The sequence below is a fragment of the Cynocephalus volans genome, chromosome 3, assembly GCF_027409185.1.
Source record: "Cynocephalus volans isolate mCynVol1 chromosome 3, mCynVol1.pri, whole genome shotgun sequence".
Taxonomy (NCBI): Eukaryota; Metazoa; Chordata; class Mammalia; order Dermoptera; family Cynocephalidae; genus Cynocephalus; species Cynocephalus volans.
The window spans coordinates 55,992,262-56,017,450 of NC_084462.1; the positions used below are offsets into that span (position 1 = coordinate 55,992,262).

At 51.9% G+C, this 25,189-nt stretch overlaps 1 protein-coding gene across 1 annotated transcript; it reads right to left on the reverse strand.

The window, feature by feature from the left end:
- Positions 1–639: 639 nt before the first annotated feature.
- On the reverse strand, positions 640–22,106 carry RHCG (Rh family C glycoprotein). The gene is made up of 11 exons (XM_063091579.1): positions 21,920–22,106; positions 13,038–13,224; positions 11,482–11,632; positions 7,652–7,799; positions 6,680–6,846; positions 5,193–5,330; positions 4,870–5,006; positions 4,425–4,549; positions 4,097–4,170; positions 1,597–1,720; positions 640–718 (listed from the first exon to the last, which is right to left on the reverse strand). The coding sequence occupies exons 1-10, from the start codon at positions 22,104–22,106 to the stop codon at positions 1,610–1,612; spliced, it is 1,425 nt and encodes a 474-aa protein (XP_062947649.1). The 3' UTR covers positions 640–718; positions 1,597–1,609.
- Between the last annotated feature and the right edge of the window lie 3,083 nt (positions 22,107–25,189).

The window sequence follows — 25,189 nt, forward strand, 5'->3', positions numbered from 1 at the left end:
TTCTCAAGGGGTGAATTTCTGGAATAGTTGATGTGAAGTAAGGAGGGGCCTTGAGGAAAGACCCCAGCCCAGAGCTGAGTCCTGCAGGGTGGCCCAGGCTGCAGGCAGGTTCCAGAACCCTAAGTGCTTCCTCTTCAGCCTGGGACGGTTTTCCTTGCAGTGTGGGTGGCATCTTAGGAGAGGGTGAGGGTTGGAGCAGGAGGCCAGGTCTCTTGGATCATTTTCCTCCCTCAAACAGGCCCCACTGGAGCACACACACTCATTCTACAAAGAACATCAGGAATGTTTATTCACGGAGGCTGCCACCTACATGGCACAGAGAGGTCTGGTGGACCCAATGAGCATGGGAGGCACTAGCTGGGGGGCAGGCAGGGAGTGGAAGAGCCCAACAGGCAGTGGCTGGCAGCTGCGTTGTCTCCTGGGAGGGCTCAGGCCCACCCCCAGGCCCTAGCCCCACTCCAGGCCTGCTTTTCTCAGGATGTGGCCACCAAGATCCCAGGCAGGGACAGACCTTCTGCAGGCAGAATTTGGCTTGGACGCCCACTTTGTCTGCTGCTCCTCCTTGTCCATTCTCAGGCAGGCCCCCTGGGAGGAAGGGGCGGGAAGGGGTGGAGGCTTCCTGGGGCCAGGCCAGCAGGCTGGTGCCGCTCACTTGCTCTTGTGTCCCCCGCTAGGTCAGCGCCAGCTCCTTCCAGAGGCCTGCGACAGTCTGTGTAGCCTGCAAGGGGAGAGCCAAGAGCGGGTCATTGCCAAGTCCTGCTATAGCTTCTCAGCACCTTTTTCTTTTCCAGACAGGGTGGATATTAGAAGCAAAGGGTCACAGCCTTGCTCTTCTCTCTCCTAGAACCCCAGCATCCCCTCTTGCCACATCTCTCAGCCTCTTGCCCCAGATCCAGCTATTTCCAAGCTCTGGCCTCTAAGGAGGTGAAGTAACAATAATAAGAACGACAATGACCTGCAAAGACCTCAGTTCCTCCACTTGCCAGTTGTGTGGCCTTGAAGAGCCTCTCTGGGCCTTAATTTCCTCATCTATTAAAAAAAGGGAAGTAATTACACCTGCTTTGTAGAGATCTTGTGAGGGTGAGATGCCAAAGCCATGAGAAAGGGCTTGGTGCATTCTACTGAGGAGGCCAGGAAGTGTTTGTTGATGGAAAGAAGGGAAGAAGGGAGGAAGGGAGGGAAGATGGGTGAGTCTTTGAGCTGATCAACTGAATAGAGCCAGACCTGTCAGCTCCACTTTTATAGGTGAGGAAATTGAAGCTCAGTGTTTGGGGCGGAGGGATTCTGGAAGTCATATAGCCAGCAAGCACAGTCACACAGCCACCTGTGTCCCCAGGTCTCCTTCCATACATTCTTTCTAGTCCAGTGGTCCTTCCACACATTCAGAGCAGTGTGGCTCTGAGGGCCTCTCCTGCCACCTCAGAGCACCCACTCCACCTCAGGCAGGAGAGGCGGAAGCTCACATCCTCATTTCTTGATGTTTGCTTTTTGCCCCTTTGCTGGTGGCATCTGATTCTGAGAGCTGGGCCCTCACTGGGAGAACCTGCCCATCATCCCCCCACGGCCAAACCAAGCCCATGCCCACCTACTCCTCACCTGCCCTGGCAGCTTAAGGTGTCAAGGGTACCAAGTGGACCAAGGGTGCCAAGGGTATAGAGGGTGCTGAGGGCTTGAGGCTGGGGTCCTCAGGGATATAGACAGTGCTCTTCTCTTCAGGTACCTACAGAGAGAGGAGGCAACTCTGAAGGCCCTGTCCCAGGTGGGGCAGGGTGCCCCTGGTGGAACAAGAACAGCTTGGGCAAGCCATGAGCTGCAAATGCTGTGTGGCGAGTGCCACCTTGTGGTCACTGTGCAGCTAGCATGCCATGGAGAGTACAGCAGTTCTTCAGCACAGGTATCCTGTCCCTACCTCACATTAGGCACTGTCCCAGGTGCTGGTGCACAGCAAGAACAAGACAGCATTATTGTGCAAGGAGAGCAATGGCGAGGCATTCTGGTGAAATGCACAGTGACATAAGAGTTGTGAATGCACACAAGAAGCTTATAACCCAGCCTGTGGGGATTCCAGGTGGTTGTGCTGAGCCCACTTTTGAACGATGAGTAGGACTGCACCAGATGAGAGGCCGCTGCCAGATGAGAGGCAGCATGGCAAGTTCCCTGAACTGCACAGGCCCAAAAGTGGGGTAGGGGGAGGTGCAGGAGAGGCTGGAAGTGGATTGGGAGGTGGAGTGCAGGTGGGGCAGATCAGCAAGACTGCCTCATCTGTGGTCCTGGGGAATACCTACCTACCTGTCTCACCCCCATCCTCTGGGAAGCCACCTCACCTCCCAGGTACCACCCAGGGGCCTCAGGGACCTCCTGATGGTGTTCACTTCCATTGGCACAGAATTTTATTATTCTCAGCTGATTACTGCTGGAGGTATATAGCTGAGAGAAGGTGTGAACTTGGAATAAATTATAAAGATCAAAACAGAACCAAGACGGAACTTCTACATATGGGAACTGATAACATTTCCAATTTATTTCTCTAGCATTAAATCCACGTGGTTTCTAATTGTGGTGTCTAAAATAGTTGAAGTTCTGACTTTAAATATGGAATGAGAATAATTATGCTGTGAAAAAAAGAAAGTTTATGAAGAATGTTAGAACAATTCTTATTATAGGTAAAGAGATCAGGACACTAAATTGGGTGTTTAATATGATCTCAACTGTGTAAGAAAACTCTGTGTAGAGGAGGAAAAAAGACTGAAAGGAAATATACAAAAAAATATTAGCAGTGCTTGAATTAGGGTGATAGGATTTCTTTCTATTTTTCTCTATTTCCAGATTTTCTTTAATGAGCTCCTAACCATTTTTAAATTAAAAACAAATTTTAAAAAGTTAATTTGAGTGAAATTAGTTATGTACATAAAATTGGTTTATAGTGGACATTAGTTAAAATTACCCCCAAAACTTCTGGTATGTCGTAAAAATATAGAGCCAAATGAAAGACAAATGATGGGTGGTCCCTGGTCCTCACCCTTGTCATGAGAGGGCAGTGCAGGAAGCAAGAGCGGCCCTCTATCATCCTCCCTCATCCAGTACAGGCAAGCACCTCCAGTAACGATCCATGGAGAGGCCTCCCTGAAGTCACAGCAAGCCCAAATTGTGGCATGTTTTTAAAGAAACTGACACGGTCAGTATAAAAATACAACTTGAGAAACATTGCTCCAGATGCTGAAAGCTGTGGAATGTCGCAGAACTCAGCTTCTATAGCAAAATCACCTGGGAGCTCATTCTCTTGCAGAGTCGCGGGCCCTACTGAATTCATCTCTGGGCTGATGCCTGGGAAGCTGAACTTTTTACAAGGTCTCCAGGTGGTTCTTATGGAGACTGATGTAGAACACTGCACTGTGATTCTTAACCCAGGCTGGGTTAAAACCATCTAGGAAGCTTTTAAAAAATTTTAATGTCCAGGTCCTACAGCAGACCAATTAAATCCAAGTCTCTGTGGACTGAGCTGGGCTTTGGATGCTTTTAAAGCTCCCCAGGTGATTCCGATGTGTATGTAAAGACTGAAAACCACCGGTCTAATGCAGCGGTTCTCAAATGTGTTTTTCATCAAAATCACCTGGAGGACTTGTTAAAGCAGAGTGCTGGGCCCCACCCTCTGTGTTTCAGGTTCAGGAGGTCTGGGTGGGACTCAGAATTTGCATTTCTAAGTTCCCACGTAATGCTGATGCTGCTGGGGACCATACCTTAGGAACCACTGTTCTAGAATGAAGCTGACTGAGGCCCTTAGGGACACAAGAAAACTCCAGCTACAGCCCTGACCATATGTTGCTTCCGTGACTGCCCCCACCAGGTGTGTAGAAAGGAGGTATACACCACCCCCTCTAAATCCTGGGGTCCAGAGAGGGAAGAAGGGAACAGTCTTCATCCCCCCGGAGACATAACCTTCCAGACAAAGTAACAGAATGACAAGGCCCTGTCCCTTACTCCCAGCTTCTGGCTCCCCAGGCCCCATCCCAGATGATGTTAAGTGCAGGGGGGTGAAGGGGGGAAGGGGAGGGGATGCAGCTGCCCTCATGCAGGAGGACAGTTCCATAGAACTCACCTCCCAGTAGATTGAATCCTCAAAGCAGTTCTCATCAGAGGCTTGTCCCCAGATTGGTAATCTTAAAATGAACCCTAAAGAAAGTCAGAAGTCACAGAAGGTCAGAAAACACTTTTCTCTTAGCTTATCCCAGCCCCTTTCCTCAGCCAGAAAAATCCCTGCTGGGGTCCTTGGGCTGAGGCTCAGATCTCCTCAACCCCACAGCCAGAAGTGCAGAGATAAGGGACTCATGGGCACTCCAGGTTGACCTCTGGTACATGCTCTCGGGTCCCCCACCCAGGGAGCCCCACAGTGACCCCACTTCTCGGGCCCGGCCACTTTCACTCACCCACGATGATGCCGCCCACCAGGGCCATGCCCAGGCTCACAAGGAGGCCAAAAATCTGGAACTTGGCCTGCGTTCTTACAGACCAGTTCTCCTTGATACCTTGAAAGTCAAAGGAATGGACAAGCCTAGGGTGGAGACAAGGGGCAGGTCAGGGCCTCACAGAGAGCCAAGTAACCACTTGCTGACACCCCACAAACATGAGCGGGCACCAAGCTCACTAAACCCTGGGCCTCAGCCTTCCCATCTACAAAATGGGGGCACTGCACTTATCAGTTGGTCTTTAAGACTCTTGTGGAGGGACAGGGTGGGGAGAGAAGCCGATGAGACAATGGTCCAGAGTGGGGAAAGAAGGGGAGAAAGGCACCATCTTGGACCTGAGAGGAACAGCAGGAAGGAGGGATGGAGAAGGAAGAAGGCTCCACCTCCCCTGCTCCTCCATATTTACCCTTCCTGTCCATATACTTCAGGGCTGGCGGAGGCTGCTGTCACGGCACCCACAATGGCACCTATGATGCCGGGAATGCCGTGCAGGTTGTGGATGCCACAGGTGTCTTGGATCCGCAGGTGGGACTCCAGGAAAGGCTGCAGAGGGGAGGTGCTGCTTAGGCCGAGGGCTGCAGCAGGGGTGTGAGGAGGCCCTCAAATACACAGAGAGCCAGGATTCTCCAGCCCTCGGCCCCCTCCAGGACTGCACCCCCTCCTCCCACTGTCAGGAGCACAGGGACCCCAGCATTCTCCAGCCCCCAGCCTGTTGTCCAGGATGCTCACCGTCAGGTACACAAAACCCAGGGTGGAGATGATGCCACATATGAAGCCGACGATGAGGGAGCCGTAGGGCATGAGCATCATCTCAGCAGCGGTGCCCACGCCCACCCCTCCTGCGAGCGTGGCGTTCTGGATGTGCACCTGAGTGAGGCAGGCAGAGTGGGAGGAGCTCAGTCCCCTCCCTGGAGCAGCTCGCTTGCTGTGAGAGGGTGGCACTGGGGTCCTGGGAGCCAGGGGTGGCTCGAAGTCCACCTCAGCAAGCCAGAAACATGCAGGGGGCTCCGGCCTTGGGCCGGGCGTGGTATAGCCACCCCCCAGGTTCTTAGTACGTGTGCCACCCAGTCCACCCGGCAGGTCTGGGCATTTCCCATGTGCACAAGCCAGTGCACTGGTGCATATGCCAGTGAGCCCTGCCAGCACATCTGCACGTCCCTATCATGTGTGCCGTGTGCACCTGTGTGCCCAGACCCGAATGTCTGGATGTTCTCTACAGGCACATATGTCCACGCCAGGTGCCTGTAGGATGCTCTCTGAGTGCCAGCCTGAGCCAGGTCCTGTGCTGCTGGCTCTGGGGATTAGTTCATGCCATCTGCACAACCGGCCCATGACTGAGGACAGTTACCTTTTGATGAGGAAACTGACGTGCAGGGAGGTTAAATGATTTGTTGAGGACCACAGAGCTAGCAAGAGGCAGAAAGGGGTCTTGATCCAGGTCTGCGTGGAGTCCAGGCCTCTGTCATTGACCCTGTTCCATGTCCCTCCCTACATGAGCCCATGTCAGAGTGTCTGATTTTCCTCCCCCTGGTGCCTGAGTCCCCACCTCTGTGCATCTAGGGGCTCATGGCCACATCTCAGCACACATATGCCCATGTCCAGAGGCTTGTGTTGGGCTATGAGGGACAGAGTTAGTGTCTCTACTTTTCTTTTTATTGAAAAATCTGCCAACATCTGTAAGGTTGGCCCCCCGCCCTGACTAGTGACAGAAATAGCTGTCCTGATGGTGTGACATGAAGGACACTGTGCAACACACTACCCTCCAATACTTCCCCAGTGGAGTGGACAAAGCATTACAGGAATCATCCCTCTGAGCATGTGGGAGAGGGCAGGTGGGGCAGTTTAAGGAGCCTGAGGGCTGGTGTTTGGAGGATTGGAAGCCTGGCAGAGGGGAAGTGCCCCAGAAACCCTGTTGGGCAGGCTGACACTCAGCCCAGAATAGTGTCAGCACCCCCAGTGTAAGAAGGAGGAGGAAAAGGACCCAGTTCATCTAGAGCTGTTGACATAGTAGAACCTCCAAGAGTCTGGTTGTGGGCACGGCTAAACATCAGCTATGTGCTTGGGACACATCATTTTGCCCTGAGCCTCAGTTTCTTCATCTGCAAGATAGGTGCAATAATCCTGAAGCTGCCCACCTCACAGAGTTGTTGGCAAGGCACAGTGATCCGCACAGGCAGTGAGAGCCGCACCTCCCTCCAAAGCCCCCCAGTGCTTACCATGTCCAGCTTGCCCTTCTTGTTCAGGGCACTGGACATTGCCACCGCAGCGAGCACGCTGGCTGCCAAGGAGCAGTAGGTGTTGAGGGCAGCCCGGTGCTGAGAGTCCCCGTGGTAGGACACAGCTGAGTTGAAGCTGGGCCAGTACATCCACAGGAAGAGGGTGCCTGGGTCAGAGCAGACAGGACCAGTGGGCCCAGGAGAAAAGGCATTAGATGGGACCCAACAGAACTCAGGCAGAGATCCTGTCCCTTAGCTCCAGAGATGGCAAATGACCCCCCATACCCCAGCTGTTTCCCACCTCTACAGCCTTACTCATGCTGGGGGCTCTTCCTGGCAGGCCCTCTCTTCCTTACTCACCCACCTAACTCCCACTTAGCTTTCCGCTCCACTCCTGGAAGTCTACCTTGACCCCCACTACTGCTAAATTCTCCCCACCCCACTCCCCCACTGCTCCACGAGGGAGAATCTTTTCTCCACTGTAGGTAGATCATTGGTGTGGCATCGTGTCTCTTCCACCACACTGTGAGGAGCTCTTGGAGGGTGGGGCTGGGTTTTAAGAGACCAGAATTGTTGTGGTCAATATGTGTTCTCTGGAATGAATGGACACAGAAGTAGGAATGCAGATCTTGCCCTAGCCCAGGGATGGAGAGACCAGTTCCTGGTTACCATTGTGTCTGCTTGGGGCATTCTAGGTAAAACATAGGAAGAGTGATCTACTTCTTTCAGCCTCATGGGGAAGAGGGATAGACATCTGGGATTCTAGATCTGTCTACAGGCAAACTCCCTCTGTCCTTCCCTCAGAGAGAACTGGCAGCCACCCACCAGACCAATCAGGTGTGATCATGGCAGCCTTAAATAATCATGTTGGCCCTCACCCATCATAGGGACCCTCACCCATCATGGCCAACTTCACCCATCCTAGGGACCCTCACCCATCATGGTGGCCTGAGTCATCATGGCATCTCTCACCGATCATGGCAAAGAGGTCCGAGCTGTATGAAGAACTCTGTTTCTCCTTGCTTTGCTCTAGGTTGCGTCGGTAGAGGATTCGGGTCACTGTGAGCCCAAAGTAGGCGCCAAATGTGTGGATGGTCATGGAGCCCCCTGCATCCTTCACCTGGGGTGCAAGGGGCCATTCAGGCTCTGGCAACTTCTCTCCCTCCCTCCTCATAGCACTCTGCACCCCCCTGCACACAGACACATGCATGCACGCACGCACACACACAGAGGTCCAGCTGTCTCTGATTCTTCGGTTGCAGGATGGAGACTGGGGTCCCCAAAGACTAATCAACTGGGAAGGGGGAGAAGGTGGGCATCCCTGAACCTAGGCTGCAAGCCTGTCAGGAAATGCCAGGGCAGCCTCACCCAACATATGGGATCGTTCCCAGATGGGGAAACCTAGGCCTGGAGAGGGATTTGCTTAATCAAGCAGCTGGAAGAGGTGAGCAGAGGTAGAACCCAGGGTGGCCCCTATCTGGTTTGTCACCCACTGGCTTCTGTCTTAATTCCTGGGCACTCCCCCCTTCCCTCTGGGTCTCCACTGTCCACATTTCTTTTTACACAACTTCTCCTGGTCCAACACTATCCCACCCAGACTGCCATTACCCACCTCCCCCTGCATCCTGTCATGCTCCTTGCTCTCCAAAATCCCAGCCACCCTCCCACCACCCACCCATCCCTGCCCTCCCATCCCCTGTCCCCCAAAGTCAGAGCAGGCAGGGTTGGCCCCTTCCTCATCTGTCCCTTGCTGGGCCTCCTGTCCTACACCACTCTGCACCTCTCACTTGACTTCTTTAGTTCTCAAGTTCCTCATTTATAAGTGGGGGAGGTCATAGTGACTTAGCAGGGCTGCTGTCAGGATTAAAGTAGACATCTTGTGTAAGGCAAGGGCCTGGCATTCAACGGTGCTTGACTAATGTTAGATCCCGTTCCCCTCCCTCCACTCACCTCCCCTCTCTTCAGCCTCCTCTTTTTCCCCATTCAGAACCTCTCAGAGGAACAGAATCACAGATTCACTCCTTCTCTTTAGATTAGGACACCCATCCAGAGAGGTAAGTGTGTCATCCAAGGTCATAGTGCTAGTTGTAGACAGGGCTAGGTTTCTTGATGCCCAGCCTAGTGGGTGTCTCTACTAGCTGTGAGACCTTGGGTGGGCCCCTTAACCTCTCTGAGCCTCAGCTTTCTCATCTGTAAAATGGGGTATATAATTGTGCCTGTCTCAGAGATAAAGATCAAAAGAGTTTACCCAGGTAAAGCATGCAGAGCAAAGCTCAGCAAAGGCCAAATGCTTCCTACATATCAATGACAATTATTGTATTTAAACTTGTCTCAAAGAGAGGCTGAAGACTGTCATGCTTTAAAAGAATTTTTGTAGCAGATTGGGGAGGGTTTTTGAGGGTAAAAGGAGCTTTTGCTGCCTCTTAATTCACCCCAAGATAGTACCTTCTCAGCCTGTTTCAGACCTCCGTGATTGGCCCCACTGTCTACCCTTCAACTAGCCCAGCTTCTCTCTCTCTGGCATCTCCCACCCCAGTCAGTCTCCAAGGCCCACTTGCTCACCTCGTTTATATCTCTTGAATCATCCACTTTCTTCTCATTGCACTAACCCAGTCCCAGTCCCATTGTCTCTCACTGGGGTAACCCGGACAGCCTCTCAACTGGGCTCCCTGCCTCCTAACTGTTCTTGTCACCACAGCCGAAATGACATTTCCATTACATGTGTCTGACCGTGCCACTCCCCTGTTTACAAACCTCCATAGCTCCCGGCTACCCTCACGATACAGTTGAGACTCCCTAACCGTCTCCAGGAGTCTTGATGATCCGTGCTCCTCCTCTCTCCTGTTACCCCTCCAAACTCCCCTCTCAGCACAACCTACTTTCCAGCCAGCCTGAGCCACCGAGGACCCCTCGCTGTGGGTCTCCAGACCTTTGTACTCACTCACTGCTCCCTCTGCCCCAATGCCCTTGCTCACTCCTTTGCCTGGCCAGCTCCTAGTTGACTTCTAGCTTTGACTTCTCTTCCTCCAGGAAGTCTCTTGAGCTGCCAGGATGGTTGAAGCACCATCCTCTGGGCCACCCCACCCTTGAGCTGGCTCTTGATCACAGTGCACAAGTCACTGCCTGGTGACCTCCTGGTTCCCTCACTAGGCTATGAGCTTTTTGTGGTCTAAGTGCTGGTCCTGCCACTTTTGTACCGCAGAGCCTGGAGGGTTGCCTGACATGCAGGCAGACTCCAAAATTCATTTACTTGACAAATATCTGTTGAGCACCTATTAGGCACTGGGCTAGGTGTTGGGGATAGAGATGGCCCAGACAGATAAGGTTTCCTGCCCTTATCAGACAAGGATAAGTGCTCTGAAGAAAAAATAAAGCAAGGCAGCGTGAGAAACAGTGACTGGGAGGGGGTGAGGGGGACATTAACACTGGGTAGGGGGCAGGCAGGGTCTCCCTGAAGTGGTGGCATTGGTGCTGAGACCTCAGCAGTGAGAAACTCTCAGGTATGACCGTTCCAGGCAGAGGCAACAGCAAGTGAGATGGGGCCAAGCTTGGTGTGTCCAAGGGGCAGAGAGCAGGTTATGGCCAAAGTACAGAATGACAGGGAGAGAGGAGACAACACGCTTGGAGAGAAAGGTTGGAGCTAGAACATGTAGGGTCTTATAATAAGTATGGATTTTATTCTAAGTGAAATTAACAAAACAAAACAAAACAACAACAAAAAAACACTGATAGGTTTTAATCAGGGGAATGGTCTTATATGCATTATTAATAGACCACTCTGGCTGTTGGTGGAGATTGGCCTGAGGGGATGTGTGAGGCAAGGAGGAAGCCTGGGAGATGAATTAGGAGGAAGAGATATGGTGGCTTGGACTAGTCTGGTGGTTGGAAAAAATTACAAAATGAATGATTGAATTTATTTATTTATTTATTTATTTTTTTAAAAAGATGACCAGTAAAGGGACCTTAACCCTTGACTTGGTATTGTCAGCACCACGCTCTCCAAAGTGAGCTAACTGGCCATCCCTATATAGGGATCCGAACCTGTGGTCTTGGTGTTATCAGCACCACACTCTCCTAAGGGAGCCACGGGCCGGCCCTGAATGATTGAATTTATTAGGGTGGCCTAAACACGCCCCCACCCCCCGCAGGGGAGGGGTTCTGGGTAGAGTCCAAATGTAGAAGAAGAGAGGGCTAAGTAATGCTTGGGGTCCCTGAATGACACCCCCCACTACCACAACACACATACCCAAAAGCACCAATGAGGTTTCTGAGAAAGAGAGGTTGAAGGTGCCCCCATCTGAGCCATTGAATTGGCCAACCTCAGCGGGCAGCATTCTTGCCACAGTCCATATGAATGGCATCTCTGGGGTTATGCAGTGCACAACCTGTGCAGCTGTACATGGACATCTTGGCCACTCCCCTGGGATCCTTCCTTACAGATTTGCTCCCTCAATACACTGAGTCCTTTTCTTGGCAGAGCAATCTGGGAATGTGGTATGTGTGCAAGAATATGTGCAGGGACATCTCACTGCTTCTATCAAATGTGCTGGAAAGATAAAAGAGGGGAAAAACTAATATGTGATGAACCCCTGCTCTGCCTAGACACTGCGCTGGTATGCTAGGTGGATTATTGTACCCACCTGGAAGATGTCATTACTCCCACTTTAGAGATGAGGAAACGGGTTCAGGGTGTTAAGTAACTTGCCAAGCAGGCATGTCTCCCCAGCCCTCCCTTTCTCTATCCCCTTACTGTCCCCCCAAGTGTCCCCTCCACCCCCAACTCTATTCCAAGCCCTGCTCACCTCTAGCACGTTGAGGAGAATGTACTCATTCACTGAGAAGAGGGTCACTTGGAAGAGAGTCATGATGAGCAGCTGGAGAGGGCTGACTTTACCCAGAAGTGCCCCAAAGGCCACACAGACAGAGGCCACGCAGAAGTCAGCATTGATGAGGCTGGGGGAGACAAGCCAGGGGAGGGGCTGGGGCAAAAGCCAAAAGTGGCACTTCAAGCCCTAGGTTTGAATCTGAACTTTGGTCATCTATGGATTTGGGCTTGTATCCTTTCTGAGCTTCAGCTGCACCATCTGTGATAATAGGCACATTAAGGGCTACTCCAAGAATGAACAGAAGTCACACATGAGAAGAGCCCAGCACAGCAGGGGCACACACTAGATGCCACATCCTTCCTTTGCAGCCCCCATCTTAGGCCCCCACTCCTTGCAGACAGCTTGTGTTCAAGGCACCCAAGTGGTCTGGCTGCTGTTGTTGAACATGCACAATATTTTGGGCCCTGCCCTGCCTTCTATCTTTTACCTACCCTTCCAGAACCTCCTCTCACTGCCTCCTCTTCCAGGAAGTCTTCCCCAATTCCTCCAGTTAGATGTAGGCTATGTTTCCAGATCCTTATCTCTCAGTCTACATACACCTATCTAATGGCTGCCAGGGCCTTGCTTGCGTTTGAGCTATTGGGACCTTCCCTTCACCTTACCCATGACAGAGGATCTGTGTCCAGGGGAGAGAGAGGCCTTTCTTTGGGAAGTAGGGAGCTGGGGTGGACTGGGTACAAGGAGGAGGCAGAAAGGCCAACAGAGAGAATGGAGGCAGAGGGGCAGGCCCATAGGCCCTCCTCAAGTCTGGATGCTGAAAGCCCAGCCAGCCCAGTAGAGGGCTCATGAGGAGGTGGATGGCCAGGTGGCACCGTGTGGCTGAAGTAGACCCTGGTTCCATCCACACACACTTTGCCTGACAAGGATGTCCCCTGCCTTCTGGATTCCAAGGCAGGCCCTCACTGTGGCTTTTGGGGCTATGAGAGTTGTTAATGGGATGGTTGTAAGGATAAACGGGGCTACTTCCTCAAGACCGTCACGACTGGAGGAGGACCTCTCCTCATGCTCTGGTGTGTGTGTGAGAGAAAAAATCGGGGTGAGGAGTAAGAAGTGAGCTTATTGTAGGGCTAGTTTGTGGAGTGGGGGCGGAGTCCCTTCTGAGACAGAGGACATTCACTGGAATGTCTACTCCACTACTAGCGTTGTTGACAGCTGTGTCCCCAGGGCCTAGAGCAGGGCCGGGCAGAATGAATGATGGTAGTTACTAAGTGCTAGGCACTGGGATATCTGCTAAGTACTGCACATGCCCTCTCCTACAACACCTGAACCATACAGGAAAGGTACTATCATTAGGCACAGCACATAGATGGGAAACGGAGACTTAGAGGCCTTTATTTCCCCAGGTTCCCGGCCCGCCCCCGGAGCCCCCCCGCAGCCCCACCCCTGAGCCCCACCCCGGAGCCCCCCGGAGCCCCGCCCCCCGAAGCCCCGCCCTGGAGCCCCCCCTCCCCGCAGCCCCGCCCTGCGCTCACTTCTCGACGCCCAGGAGAATGTAGCCGTCTTCAAAGAAGTGGAACCATCCTTGCACGAGCAGCGCCCACTGGATGCCGAAGGCCGCCAGCAGGAAGTTGAAGCCCACGGCGCTGAAGCTGTAGCGCTGCAGGAAGGTCATGAGGAAGCCGAAGCCCACGAAGACCATCACGTGCACATCCTGGAAGCCTGCGGGAAGTGCAGCCGGAGGCTAGTGAGGGCCTGCCACAGCCCCGCCAAGTCCCGATTCCCCATCCCCGCATCCGAACCCCAGGGTTGGGTGCACTAACAAGTGGCTCCTCTGTTGGCACAATCGCCACTACCCCCACCTTGTCATGAGGGCCACTGGAGGCTGGGCTGGGGGACCCGAGGTGAGACCACTTAAACCACTGCTCTATCATGCCAAGAGATGCCTAAGTGCCCCCTCGGGAGATGACAGCTCCCTGGTTCCACTTCCTTCCCAGGTGGCTCTGCTGGCCCAGGGTGGGGGTGGGCAGCTGGGCATTTGAGTTTGAGGCCAGGCGGTGGGTTACACCCAGGGCCTCGGGTCTAGAGCCCAGACCTCCTGGGCCATGATGACTTGCCCTCTCCAACACAATCCTATTCCTCTGCTGTGGAGGATCCATGCACATCCAGCCAAGGAGGGTTTTGACAGGCCAAACACATCAGTCGCCCATAGCTGATCCCATCATCTGCACATCCCACTATCACCTCCAGCAAGTTCACTTCCCAGCATCACTGAGACTTGAATTCGGACCCCAGCTCCTCCATCTCCTGGGCAGATGACTGGGAAGGTTACTTAACATGCTTGGGGCTTGGTAAGCATCTTCTATGATTCTTACTCCATAGGTGTTGTGGGGATTAAATGCAGATGTGTATGTGAAGCATCTAGCGCAGTGTCTGCCCCATCATAGGTGATCAACATGGACAGGTGTCATTTCTTGTGACTCAGGCATGGCCTAACTCTTCTGCCAACTCACACAGTGGCCTTGGCGAGCCACTTTCCCTCCTAGAGCCTCAGTTTTCTCGACAATAGAACTCAATGATAAAAGGGATGTATTAAAATAATATTAACTCTCCTCCCAGTGCTACCATTGCTTGGTTCTAGACTCCAAGAAAATAACAGAAGGCAAAGAGCTTTGAGAAACAAAGAGAGTTACAGAAGTATAAGACACTGAAAGGAACTGATGTCATGGGACACAGGGGCTGGATCTATGGGCTCCCATGGGCCAAATCTGGGACAATTTGAGCATCAAAATAATTATGTGCTATAATGATTTAAAACCATTAAAAATTAGGAACTCATGAGTCCATGCTGGTAAAAGAAAGTAAATAAATAATGAGGTGGCAGGGAGGGCTTTACTGTTAAATGTGGAGAGAGTGCTGGAGCTTGAAAATCATCGTTTTCAAATTAAAGATTTGATCAGCGGATGCTAAATGCAGGGGGAAATTTTGATTAGGAGTAGGATTTGCATTGTCTTAAAGAGTCTCCCTATAGACTGCTTATTAGTTGAAAAGGAAAAGGAAAAAAAAAAATAATGGTAATTATACAGTGGAGAAATTGGGCAATATCTTGACTGGATGATCAAAATTAACGTGACCAGTGAGGGACAGATGGACACTGTGTGCATCCAGATGTGATACCCTGAAAAGGATCACCTAATATCACCTGTATGGTATTCTCACTGAGACTGCATAATGCAATCTAGTCATGAGAGAACAACAGACAAACATGGGTGAGGCTGTGTTCTTGAGAAATATCAATGTCATAAAAGACAAAGAAAAGGCCCTTGAAATATCCCAGATTAAAAGATATACCAACTAAATTCAATATTTAATTCTGGACTGGATTCTGTTTTTGGCAGGGCTGGAGAAGTGGAGGGAGTGCTATAAAGGTCATTATGGGATCAGTTGTGAAAATTAAATATAAACAGTAGATTAAGATACTGTATCAATGTAAATTTAGGGAGTTGATTATGGTGGTTGTGGAAGAGAATACCCCTGTTCTTAGGAAATATTCTGGGATATTTAAGAATAAAGGGCCATAATGAATATACCTGACCGTCAAATGGTTCAGACAAAAAATAGTGTGTGTGTGTGCGTGTGTGTGTGCCCATGCACCTATGTGGAGAGAGCCAGAGAACAAATAGCTGAGTTTGAGTTAAAGAGTATATAGCATTTTTTGTACTATTTATGTTTTAGCAACTTTTTTATAAGTTTGAAATTATTTCCAAATAAAAAGCTAAAAAACAAAAGGAACTTCAGGGCTCTGCCAGGCCTGGCCTGGCCCCATGCACCTGCCACCTCATTCCTCCCTCCCTCCTGTGCATGCTCCAGCTGCACTGGCCCTCCCTTTTGTTCCTCAGCCCCACTCCAGGGTCTTTGCCTGTGGCCTTCCCTCCACTTGGGACACTGTTCCTGTAGAATGTCCAACAAACTTCTCTTCCTACAGTTTCAGCAAAATGTCACCTCATCAGGGAGGCCTTCATGATCCCCCAGTTTAAAGTAGGTTCTCTCTCTCGTGCCACCCTCTTTTCTTTCATAGTTCTTATTACAATTTGAATTATATGTTTACTTGTTTGTCTAGCCCACTAGACTATAAAACTACAAGAAAGCAAGACCATGCCTATTTTGTTCATGGCGGTATTCCCAGTACCCATGCGAGTGCCAAGGTAGACTCTCAATGAATACCACGAATGAATGAATGATTGTTGTCTCAGCAGCACCCAGGTATGCCAGCTAAGCAGCAGTTAAGGAGCCCCAGGTGGGATTTCACAGTCAGGTGGGTCTGCAGCCCCTCTACAGTCCAACACCTCCTACCCACAGGGCTGACAGGGCCTGGTGTCCACTGCAGCCTGGCCAAGGTCAGCAGGAGCAATGCTTATGCTATAGCTGCCTTGGCCTTGCCTGTCCCTGTCTGCCCTGATTTGTCTCCTCTCCAGGCTTCCCTGAGAGCCAGGCCATGCTGCAGACCCCCCTGGAGAGCAGCTATCTGGAGGGGGCGTAGGGGGTCTGGCACTCTGAAGGGCAGGGGTACTAGTTGGGGGTACTAGTTGATACAGAAGAGCTGTGGGTCCACCTGTAAGGTGCTCTGAGCTTCTCTCTGAGTTTAGCTTCTGTGCCATTTACACAAACACACCCGGGCTCAGGTTCCTCAGTGTGTGCAGCTGATTTTATGTATTATCACGTTTCATGGTTTATCGCGTTTCCAACTGTTGTAGGAGAAATTGAGCTAATGTACGTGAAGCACCATAAATGGTATTTTGATTATTCTGGGAAGCACTAACGGGTGACAGACTGGAAGAGAGGTGCGAAAGAGAGGGAGGTGACAAATTCAGATTACAATTCCAGAAGCAGGGAGGGGAGCTGGCAGGATCACAGGGCTGTTGACAAGCACGGGGCAGTGGAAAGAGGTTGCTGGGTGGGAAGGAGGTGCTGCCTCAAGTCCTGGCCATGGTGAATTTGAGATGACCCCGGGGGTGGAAGGGTGGGCTGGCTAGCTTGGGAGAAATGGAGCTTGGCTGTGAGGGCTGCAGCTGGGGTCTGAGATTGGGCATGCCTATGAGCTGTGAGTGTGGAATGTGGGAACGAAGAAAGGAGAGACACAAGCTGAGACCTGGCCATGCCTTGAAGCTAGCAGACAAGACAGGGAAGGTGCTGGCAGGGAGGTGGGAGGAGCCCTTGGGGAATGACAGCATCACAGAGGGCGGGGACCTTTCGAGGAAAGGGGTGTCAGCTGCCTGGTGGCATAGGGGAGCCACACGGGCAGGGATGGAGCTAGAGAGGACTGAGGGAGTCATTGGGGCATGACGGGGAGGGGTGCTATTTGCAGTCTTGGAGGCTTTGGTCCCCCTGTGGCCCAAGAACAAGAGCAAGGAGCCCTCACCTTCCCAGTCCCTCCTTCCTGCCTGTCCTCCCTCTTGCCAGTCCCTGTCCTTCTCCCTGCTCCTTTGGGTCCCCTGCCTCTGTTTTTGATCCTCTGTGGGGCTGTCTCTTTTTTCCTCTCCCCTCCTGCAGGTACACAGACACCAGCTGCCCTCTCCTAGGGCACCTCCCCAATCTGTTCTCTTGCTACCATCCTCTTTATCTCCCAAACTGGTCCTAATTTAGCACTGAAACATATCAGCTGATTAATCTCTGTTTCATAGAGCTTGGTGCTACCTAAAAGGATTTTAAATTATTTATTTATTTATTTTAATTGACACATTGTAACTGAACATATTTATAGGATGCAATCTGATGTTCTGATACACGTATATGTTATATAATGATCGGATCAGGGTTGTTAGTGTATCCATCACTTCACGCATTTATCACTTCTTGGTGGCGAGAACATTCAAAAGCCTCTCCTCTATTATGTAATACAAAATGGAACTGTTATCCATAGTCACCCTGCTATGCAATAGAACTCAAATGATTTTAATAGTAATGATTTTAAGGTCCAAACCATATGACCTTCAGCAAAGGACATAACCTCTCTGATCCACAGTTTTATTATTGGTAAATTTGGGGAGGGTAACAGCTCAATGAAGTAACCCGATCAAACCCTCTTCAACAACTGCTCCATCATACTAGCTATTATTTCTCTTTTTCTCTTTCAAGACTGACCAACTGCTTTGCATTGGGTTGGCGACTTGCTGAGGGTCGAGCAAGTGGATGGCCCTTGGCCCTGCTCCCCAACCTAGGGTGACTCAAGCTGCCCTGCCCAGAACGGGCTTCCTCAGCCTGGAGATCCCTGATGGGGCGCGGCTGGCACACTGGCTTCCAGCCATGAGAGCTGCCATCAGGGGGCACCAGTACACAGCTGTTCTCATTCTTCCCTTCTGTCCTCCCAGCCCCCACCCCAGTTCTATCTCCTTCTTCTCTCCACAGATGAGTCCCCCTGAGAGGTGGGCTAAGTCTCTGCAATTGGAGGACAAAGTTTCCCATGCTGGTGGCCTCCGCACTGCCCTCCCCTCTGCTGCATCAACACAGAAAGAGTGGGGCCCTGCACGAGGCGGGGTACTGCTCTTTCCCATTTCCTAGGGGTCAGCCCCACCTAAACTGTTCTCTTCGGGACCTAAAGGCCAGTCCCCCAATTCCTCCCGAGACTCCATGCCCCAACTCTCCCACACCAACAGTGCAAAATCTCCTGGGGAGATGGTCAGGGGAAGTAATGCCGCAGGAGACTCTGGAAAGCAGGTGGGCTGTGGTGTGTGGGGTGAGGGGGCTTGGCTTCTCCCCTGCCAGTGCCACTGACAGGCTGAGAGTGTTGGGTTCCTCTCTAACCTCTGTTTCCTCCACCATAAAATGGAAATAATAAACGCCCTGTCGGACAGAGCAGGCAAAAAAGTACCATGTCATGAGGAGAGCACAAAGGAATTTAGATGCTGTAATAGTTCAAATCAGCATCCAGGGAGACTTTCCTCAGCCACGTCTCTAACACGATGCTGAGACTCTACTTAAACACCTTCATTGAGGAGCACTCACTCCCTTCTGAGGAAACTCGAAACTAGTACTTACTGTCCTCTCACTCCATGCCACGAGATAAGTGCCCTACCCATCCATCACCTGTCATCTTGAATCTTCTTAGAGATTCTGTACTTTAATATTTCCACCTTACAGATGTGCATACTGAGTGGTTAGGGAGTTAGTTAGCTCTTTCCATTTAGTGATGGCCCCAGATCTGTTTAGCTCCAAAGTCAACACCAGGTTACGCTGCCCTCTGCTTGTGGGTAAGCTTGTCCTTTAGCAAACAGAACTGAATATGGGATGCAGGTCCCCAGGAGTACAGGGCGAGCCTGGCTACTTTGGCCTCATGAAACAGTCCTTCAGGTGTTTGAAACCAGAGCATTCTCTGTCCTGGGTCATCTCTGTCCCACTCCTCCCTTGGTCTTCCCAGGAAGCTTCTGGAGCCAGGATGTGGTGGCTCCTCCTTGACAACCTCTCCCCAGCCACTGCCCTTGGCCACTTAGGCCTGGGAGCATCAGCCCATGAGGAAGCTTCATGTTCAGCAGCTGGCACCTGAACCACACCTGCTGAGAGTGTACAAGCCATGTAGGGCTCTGCCAGGGTAGGTTCCCAGTTGGCTCTGTGCCTGCTGCCTGCTGAGAGGCCCATGCCCAGGGAGCTATCCTTGGGCCCCCATGAACCCCAGCTGGAGCTGGACTCCTCTGGAAACTGGGGATGCCCAGCAGGCTCCACTAATCCCCTGGGTAGAAAGGAGGCCTGCACAGGTGCTGACAGCCTGAGGCCAAGAACCGGGAAGGTACCACAAGGACCTGCCCTCACTCCACACCCCTAGGGATTACCTAGCTGCCCAGGAACTAAGGTTTGGGGACCCACCTGGGCCAGGAAGCCTCATGCCCTCTAACTCCTAACCACAGCCACGGTGAGTGGGACAGGGGGAAAGGGGAAGGGGAGACAGAGGGAGAAGAGCAGCCAGGAGTGTAGGCTCAGGCCCCCACAACTGCTGCCCCAGAGCTAGCTGAGTGACTTTTGCAAGACACCCCCCCTTTTCTGGTCTTAGTTTCCTCATCATAAAATGGGGATCATAGCGGGGCCTCCTTCCTAGGGTGGTGGTGACGATTAGAGGACAGAAAGCATGTTTGGTTGGAGGGGCTGTCACTGCTTCCTGCCCTCACAGAGGGACCCTGAGGCCAAGCTTCTCTTCCTGAACTGGCCAAGAGCTCCCCAGCACTCACAGGGGAAATAAAGGCCCTCCTTGATGGCCGGGTTCTCTCTGCCCTTAGCAACCTTCTCCCACCCCTTTCACAAACCCTACTCTTGGGTCACACTGAGCCACTCACCCCATTTCCCAGCACCCCCTTTCAGTGGACCCCTTGCCTGCCTGCTCTGCTCACCATCCACTACTTTCCATGAAGCTGTCACAGATGTCTTCTGCCTGGAGCACTTGTCCCCACTGAAGCCTTGGTTGTCAGGGTGCACCTCTCTGTTCCCAGCAAGTCTGGGAGTCCTTTGGGGCCAGGACCCAGGATATTTATTCAATTTATTTTTCCAACGTGACCATAAGCCCTGGTTTTCTGAGACAGTTATATTTTATGCCTGGGCCCTGGTAAATTACTATTGGTATCCCTACCTTTACTCTCAAAAGTGTCTTCATTTGGATAAGCCTGGCCGGTTAGCTCAGTTGGTTAGAGCATGGTGTTATAACACCAAGCTCAAGGGTTCAGATCCCTACACCAGCCAGCCACCAAAAAAAAATTAGTCGGATGATAAATTATATGGTCACCTCAAGATAAGTGCTTGTCGGGTGGAGCCAGTGTGGAGGGAGGAGGATAGAAACTAGGGAGACTGAGGACTGCACTCCCCACTGGTGAGGTTCTGCAGCTCCTATTACAGGGTCTTGAGGCCTCCACTGCCCTAGGAATGCCTACATGAGGCCTCGCCCCTTATGCTTTCCTGGGGGGCTGGTTCTGTGGTCAAGGGGTAAGCAAGAGCCAGAGGGATGGAGTGGAACAGGAAAGCAGGGTCTGAAGCTTGCCCGACTCACTGATGCCTGGTCAGTCACCCACCAAGGAGAAGACAGGTAGACAATGTGAAGAGTGGATTTGGAGCCTAAATTCCAAGGCCAAAGCTGTGAAGATCTCTCTCTCTTAAAACATGACCCTAAGTGGAGCCCAGTAGAGGCGGTGGTCTCACCAGCACAGGGCATGCCCCTCTTCTGTCACCTCCCTCTTTCTTAGTTTCCTCATCTGTAAAATGTACCTATTATTAGTCCCATGACAGCCCTAACTTTTTGGCAGCCATGTCCTATGGCTGGCTTCCACTGGGCTTGCAGCCCCCACCCTTCAGTCTTTTTTAATGCAGTCTGCCATTCTGAGTAGGTGCAGTTGTTTACTTGGACCTGAGGGAAACACTATTTCTGAATGTAGGGAACCCCCTGTTGCTGAGAGTGTCCAAGCCATGGAGAGAACACCAGTTGACAGGTGGCTTTTGGAGATGAGCTTTAGGGTCCCTTCCAAAACTTAACAGTCCATGACTATGTGAGCACAAACAGTTAGAAGAATTGTCATTGGATGCTGGTAGATGGAGCAGAAAATCAGAAAGCACAAGGGCATGGAAGAGTCCTGGGCTGGGAGTCCAGAGGCTGGGCCACCCAGTGTGACCTTGGGCCAGTTCTTCCAGCTCCTGAGTCCTAGGGCATCTGCATTTAGTGCTTTTGTAGTGATTGCTCCATTGTGCAGTGAGGATTACATGCCCAGCAGTGTGCCGGAGCGTTAGGACTGTCTCCCACTAGCTGTACCCAACCCCTGCCAGGTAGGTCCTATTATCCCCATTTGATAGATGAGGACATTAAGGTTGAGCAAGGCTGACATTTGCCTAAGGTCACCCACCTGGTTAACGGCAGAGCCATGATAGAAAGGATATCTGTGATTCCAGGGCCACGCTCTTAAGCCCAGCACCACAGATAGCAGAAAACTCAGGGGTGCTGGGCCTCCCCATCCAAGCCGAAAGTGGGTGGGTGGGATGGTCTCCTGGCCCAACACTGGTCCCGCACACCTCTCCCCACAGCGGGGCTGGCAGGCCATCGAGCCATCCCTGTGGTCCTTGAGGTCAGGACCTACCCACTTACTTGGAGTGTACAGGTACAGTTGGGCAAAGGAGATGGTCGCCCACTGGTTTGTGGGACTTGGGTCTTTTGAGGACGCCAAGCAGGGCTCTCTGGTGGGGATGTTGGAGGCTTCTGATGGCTGGGGAGGGCAGCCAAATAAAAAAAACCCACCGGAGTGAGTTTTTCCTACTAGTTTTTCACAGGAAAAAGGACCGTTTCCGCAGCGTAATCGCAGAGGAGCGCCCTGTGGGGAGCCCGCATGGGGCCGGGGTGGCGTCCCCTCCTGGCCCGGAGCCGCCTCAGGTGGCCCTGCAGGACGGCGGCACTTACTAGGGTAGCGATAGTAGAACTCGTTCTCCAGGTCCGTGGTGATGTTTCTGCGCCGCTTCTCCTCCCACCAGTGCGCGTCGGCGTCGGGGCTGTAGCGCACGAAGAAGCCGAAGAGAATGACCAAGGCCACCTGCAGGAGCAGGCAGGCGAGCGGCAGCCGCCAGCGGAGGTTGGTGCTCCAGGCCATGCTGCAGCGGCATCTGGCCGGGCGGGCAGCGGGCGGGTCGGCCGCTCTGGGGCCGGCGAGGCTTATAAGGCCCGGGCAGGGGGCGGGGCGGCCACGTGGGCCGCGGAACAGCTGACCCGCTGCCGCCCGCGCGCGCGCCCAACCGACCGGCGAGGGCACCCAACCCGAGCCAAGGGCCTGGAAGCTCCTGGCCTTGGGCTGGGGGACAGCAGCGGGAGCAGGGGCTGAGAGGGCAGTGGGCAGGGATTACGGCGTCCCAACTTCTGTGGGTCCCGTTGGTTCCTTCCCTTTTGTTCCTGTGAACACAGAGAGAAAAAAGAGGATTATTAGCTTCCCACCGCGATCAGAATGAAGGAATTCCCAAACAGAAATCATCATCGTCGTTATCATCATCAGTCCTTTCTTTTTCTGATTATGAAATTCGTACAGGGTACACGAAAAACAAGGCAAGTCTGAGAAGTTCACAGACCTGAGAAGCCTGGGAAGAAGGGACAACACAATGCAATGTGGTACCCTGGACTCGACCCTGGAACAGAAAGAGGATATTAATGGGAAAACTGGTGAAATCCAAATAAAGTCTGAACTTTAGTTAAGAGTGATGCACCCGTGCTGGTTTCTTAGTTGGGACAAATGTACCATGTTATATAAGATGCAAACAGTAGTGTGAACTGGGTAAGGGGTATATGGGAATCCTCTATACCTTCTTTGCAACTTTTCTATAAATACTTTAAAAGTATTCCAGGGTAGAAAGAGTATTAAGAAAAAAACATGTATAAAAGGTTGTAAGAACAGTTTGAGTTTTTCACAAGTTCATTGATCCATGGTCAGGAATTATCTTTTGGTTAATATGTGTGATCTTGATGTGACTTGTAAGAACTGCCCTCCTGTCCTGTCTAACACAGACCTCCTCCAGAGTCCCCCAGCACCCCTGTGGGGCTGGAACCTAGGCCCCACTTGCAGGACTCCTTGCTGGATCCAGGGGGGTGGGACACAGGGTCCAGGAGAGAGACACTGACTGGGAAGCCTGGAGAGGCTTGGTGGGACAAACTGGAAGCCACAGCCAAGCATGGTCACTAAACAACTAGCACAAGAGGGTCATTTGGCCTTGACCTTCACAGAGGGCCTCCCTTTGGCAAGCTAAAGGTGCAAATAAGGGGATTCAGACTATTAAGGAGATAAAAAGTTGAAGGCAGACACTGTCAGATGGCTTTTTTCTTGGGTCACATTTCTGGGCCACTCAACCCATATAGGGCACCACAAATTAACATTCAAAAACAAATCCTGTCATTATCTTGTGAATAGCAAGTACAGTTACACTGCATTAATTTTTTTTGGTTTGTTTTTGTCAAAAGCATTTATTTATTTAATATGTCAACATACCATAGTGTTTAACCCTTTATGGCATTTCTTCCCTTTTTTATTCCAGGAAGTAGCTAGGTCTCTCAACCTCAGTGAGCCCCTGCAGTCACCAACCAAGGAATGACCCTAAGAAGCCTTTTCCAGTATAGAAATCTTCTCTGAACTCCTTTCCATGTGTCATAGCCAACTGTCAAGGAGTCTCCACAGCCTACAGGCCTGGGTGGTCTGGTCTCTGTGGGGAGGTGGTGGGGAAGCCGAAGGAAAACCAGATATTTGAAGTCCCTGGTTTCACTTCCGCTTCTTAAGCAGCTGTGTGACGCTGGGTAAGTTGTTAACCTCCCTGAGCTTGTACTCTCTCATCTGTAAAATAGCAACAATAATGCCCTGTGGAGTCTCGGTGAGAATTCTAAGATATAACACAGTGAGGAGCCCCACAAGGTGTCTGGCATGTGGCATGTGCCCAGTAGGAGCCCCACAAGGTGTCTGGCATGTGGCATGTGCCCAGTACCTGTTCATTTCCCTCCAGTGGCTGGAGCAATAAAAGAGTACATGCCACTTGAGATTCTCCAGAGAAAGACGATATTAAGTTTGAGGAATCAAGGCAGGCACGCGTGGAATGGTGGAAAGATGGCTGGTCTAAGTCTGGGTTCTGTGTTTGCCTTTCCCTCTGGGTGTCCTTGGGCAAATTCTTAGCCTCTCTGGGCTTGAGGCCTCATGTGTAAAATGAGGGGTATGAATAAGTCATCTCCAAAGCCACTTCCAGCTGCAAGGTGCCCCCTGCCCAGGGGAGCCCGCCCCCCTGCAGCGCCCCCTCTGTTGCCTTTCCGCCACTCATGCGCAGTCTTCTCTCTGGCTGGACAAGCTGCATGGCATCACTTAACAGCTATCCCAGCCCCACCCAGGACATAAGTCACCAGGAGAGGCCCCACCCTTGACCTGCAGTGACTTCACCCTGTGTGGGGTTTGCAGGCGGCACTCTTCTGCTTCCCCGGCCTCTCCTTCCAGCATGCCCCCTTCCTCTTTTCCTCAGCCAGGATCCTCCCAGCCACGCTGCTGGTGGGACCTCTGTCTCATATGTGGGGTACTGCACCCTTAGACAGTGGGGCCATCACTTAATGCCCCCTACAGAGTATTTGAGAAGGAGGAGAGACCACAGAAAGCATGGCAATGGCAAACATTAGCTCTGGAGGCCCTATGGGCCCAGTTACTAAATGTCCAAGGTGAGGGATGGGATAGGGCAGAGGACTTGGGGATGAGGTGGGGGGGGGCACACACAGCCTTCTACAGTAAGCCATCCCCAAGTGGACCATAAGCTCCTTTAGTCAGGGGTGATGTCTTATTTATAAATAAGTCTCTCCCCTGCCCATAGCACAGTGCGGGATACAGAGCAGGCACTTGGGGAGAGTTTGGGAAGATGGAGGAAGGAATGAGTAATATTCTTTGAGCACCTGCTGTGTGCCAGGCACTGTTCTAAGTGCTGGAATATGGCAGTGAACAAAAGAGGCAGGAATCCCTGTCCTCGTGAAGCTGGCATTCTAGGGGGAGTGGGGGCGGTTGACAAACACAGTAGATAAGTGAAGCATGTGGGAGGGTGGGAAGTGCCATGGGGATAAAATGATATCGGGAGAGAGGGCCAGGAGTACAATGTCCACAGGGAGGCCAAGGATGGCCACGTTGAGGGATTGACAGAGGGAGGGAAGATAGATTCTTCTGCTGATGCTCCA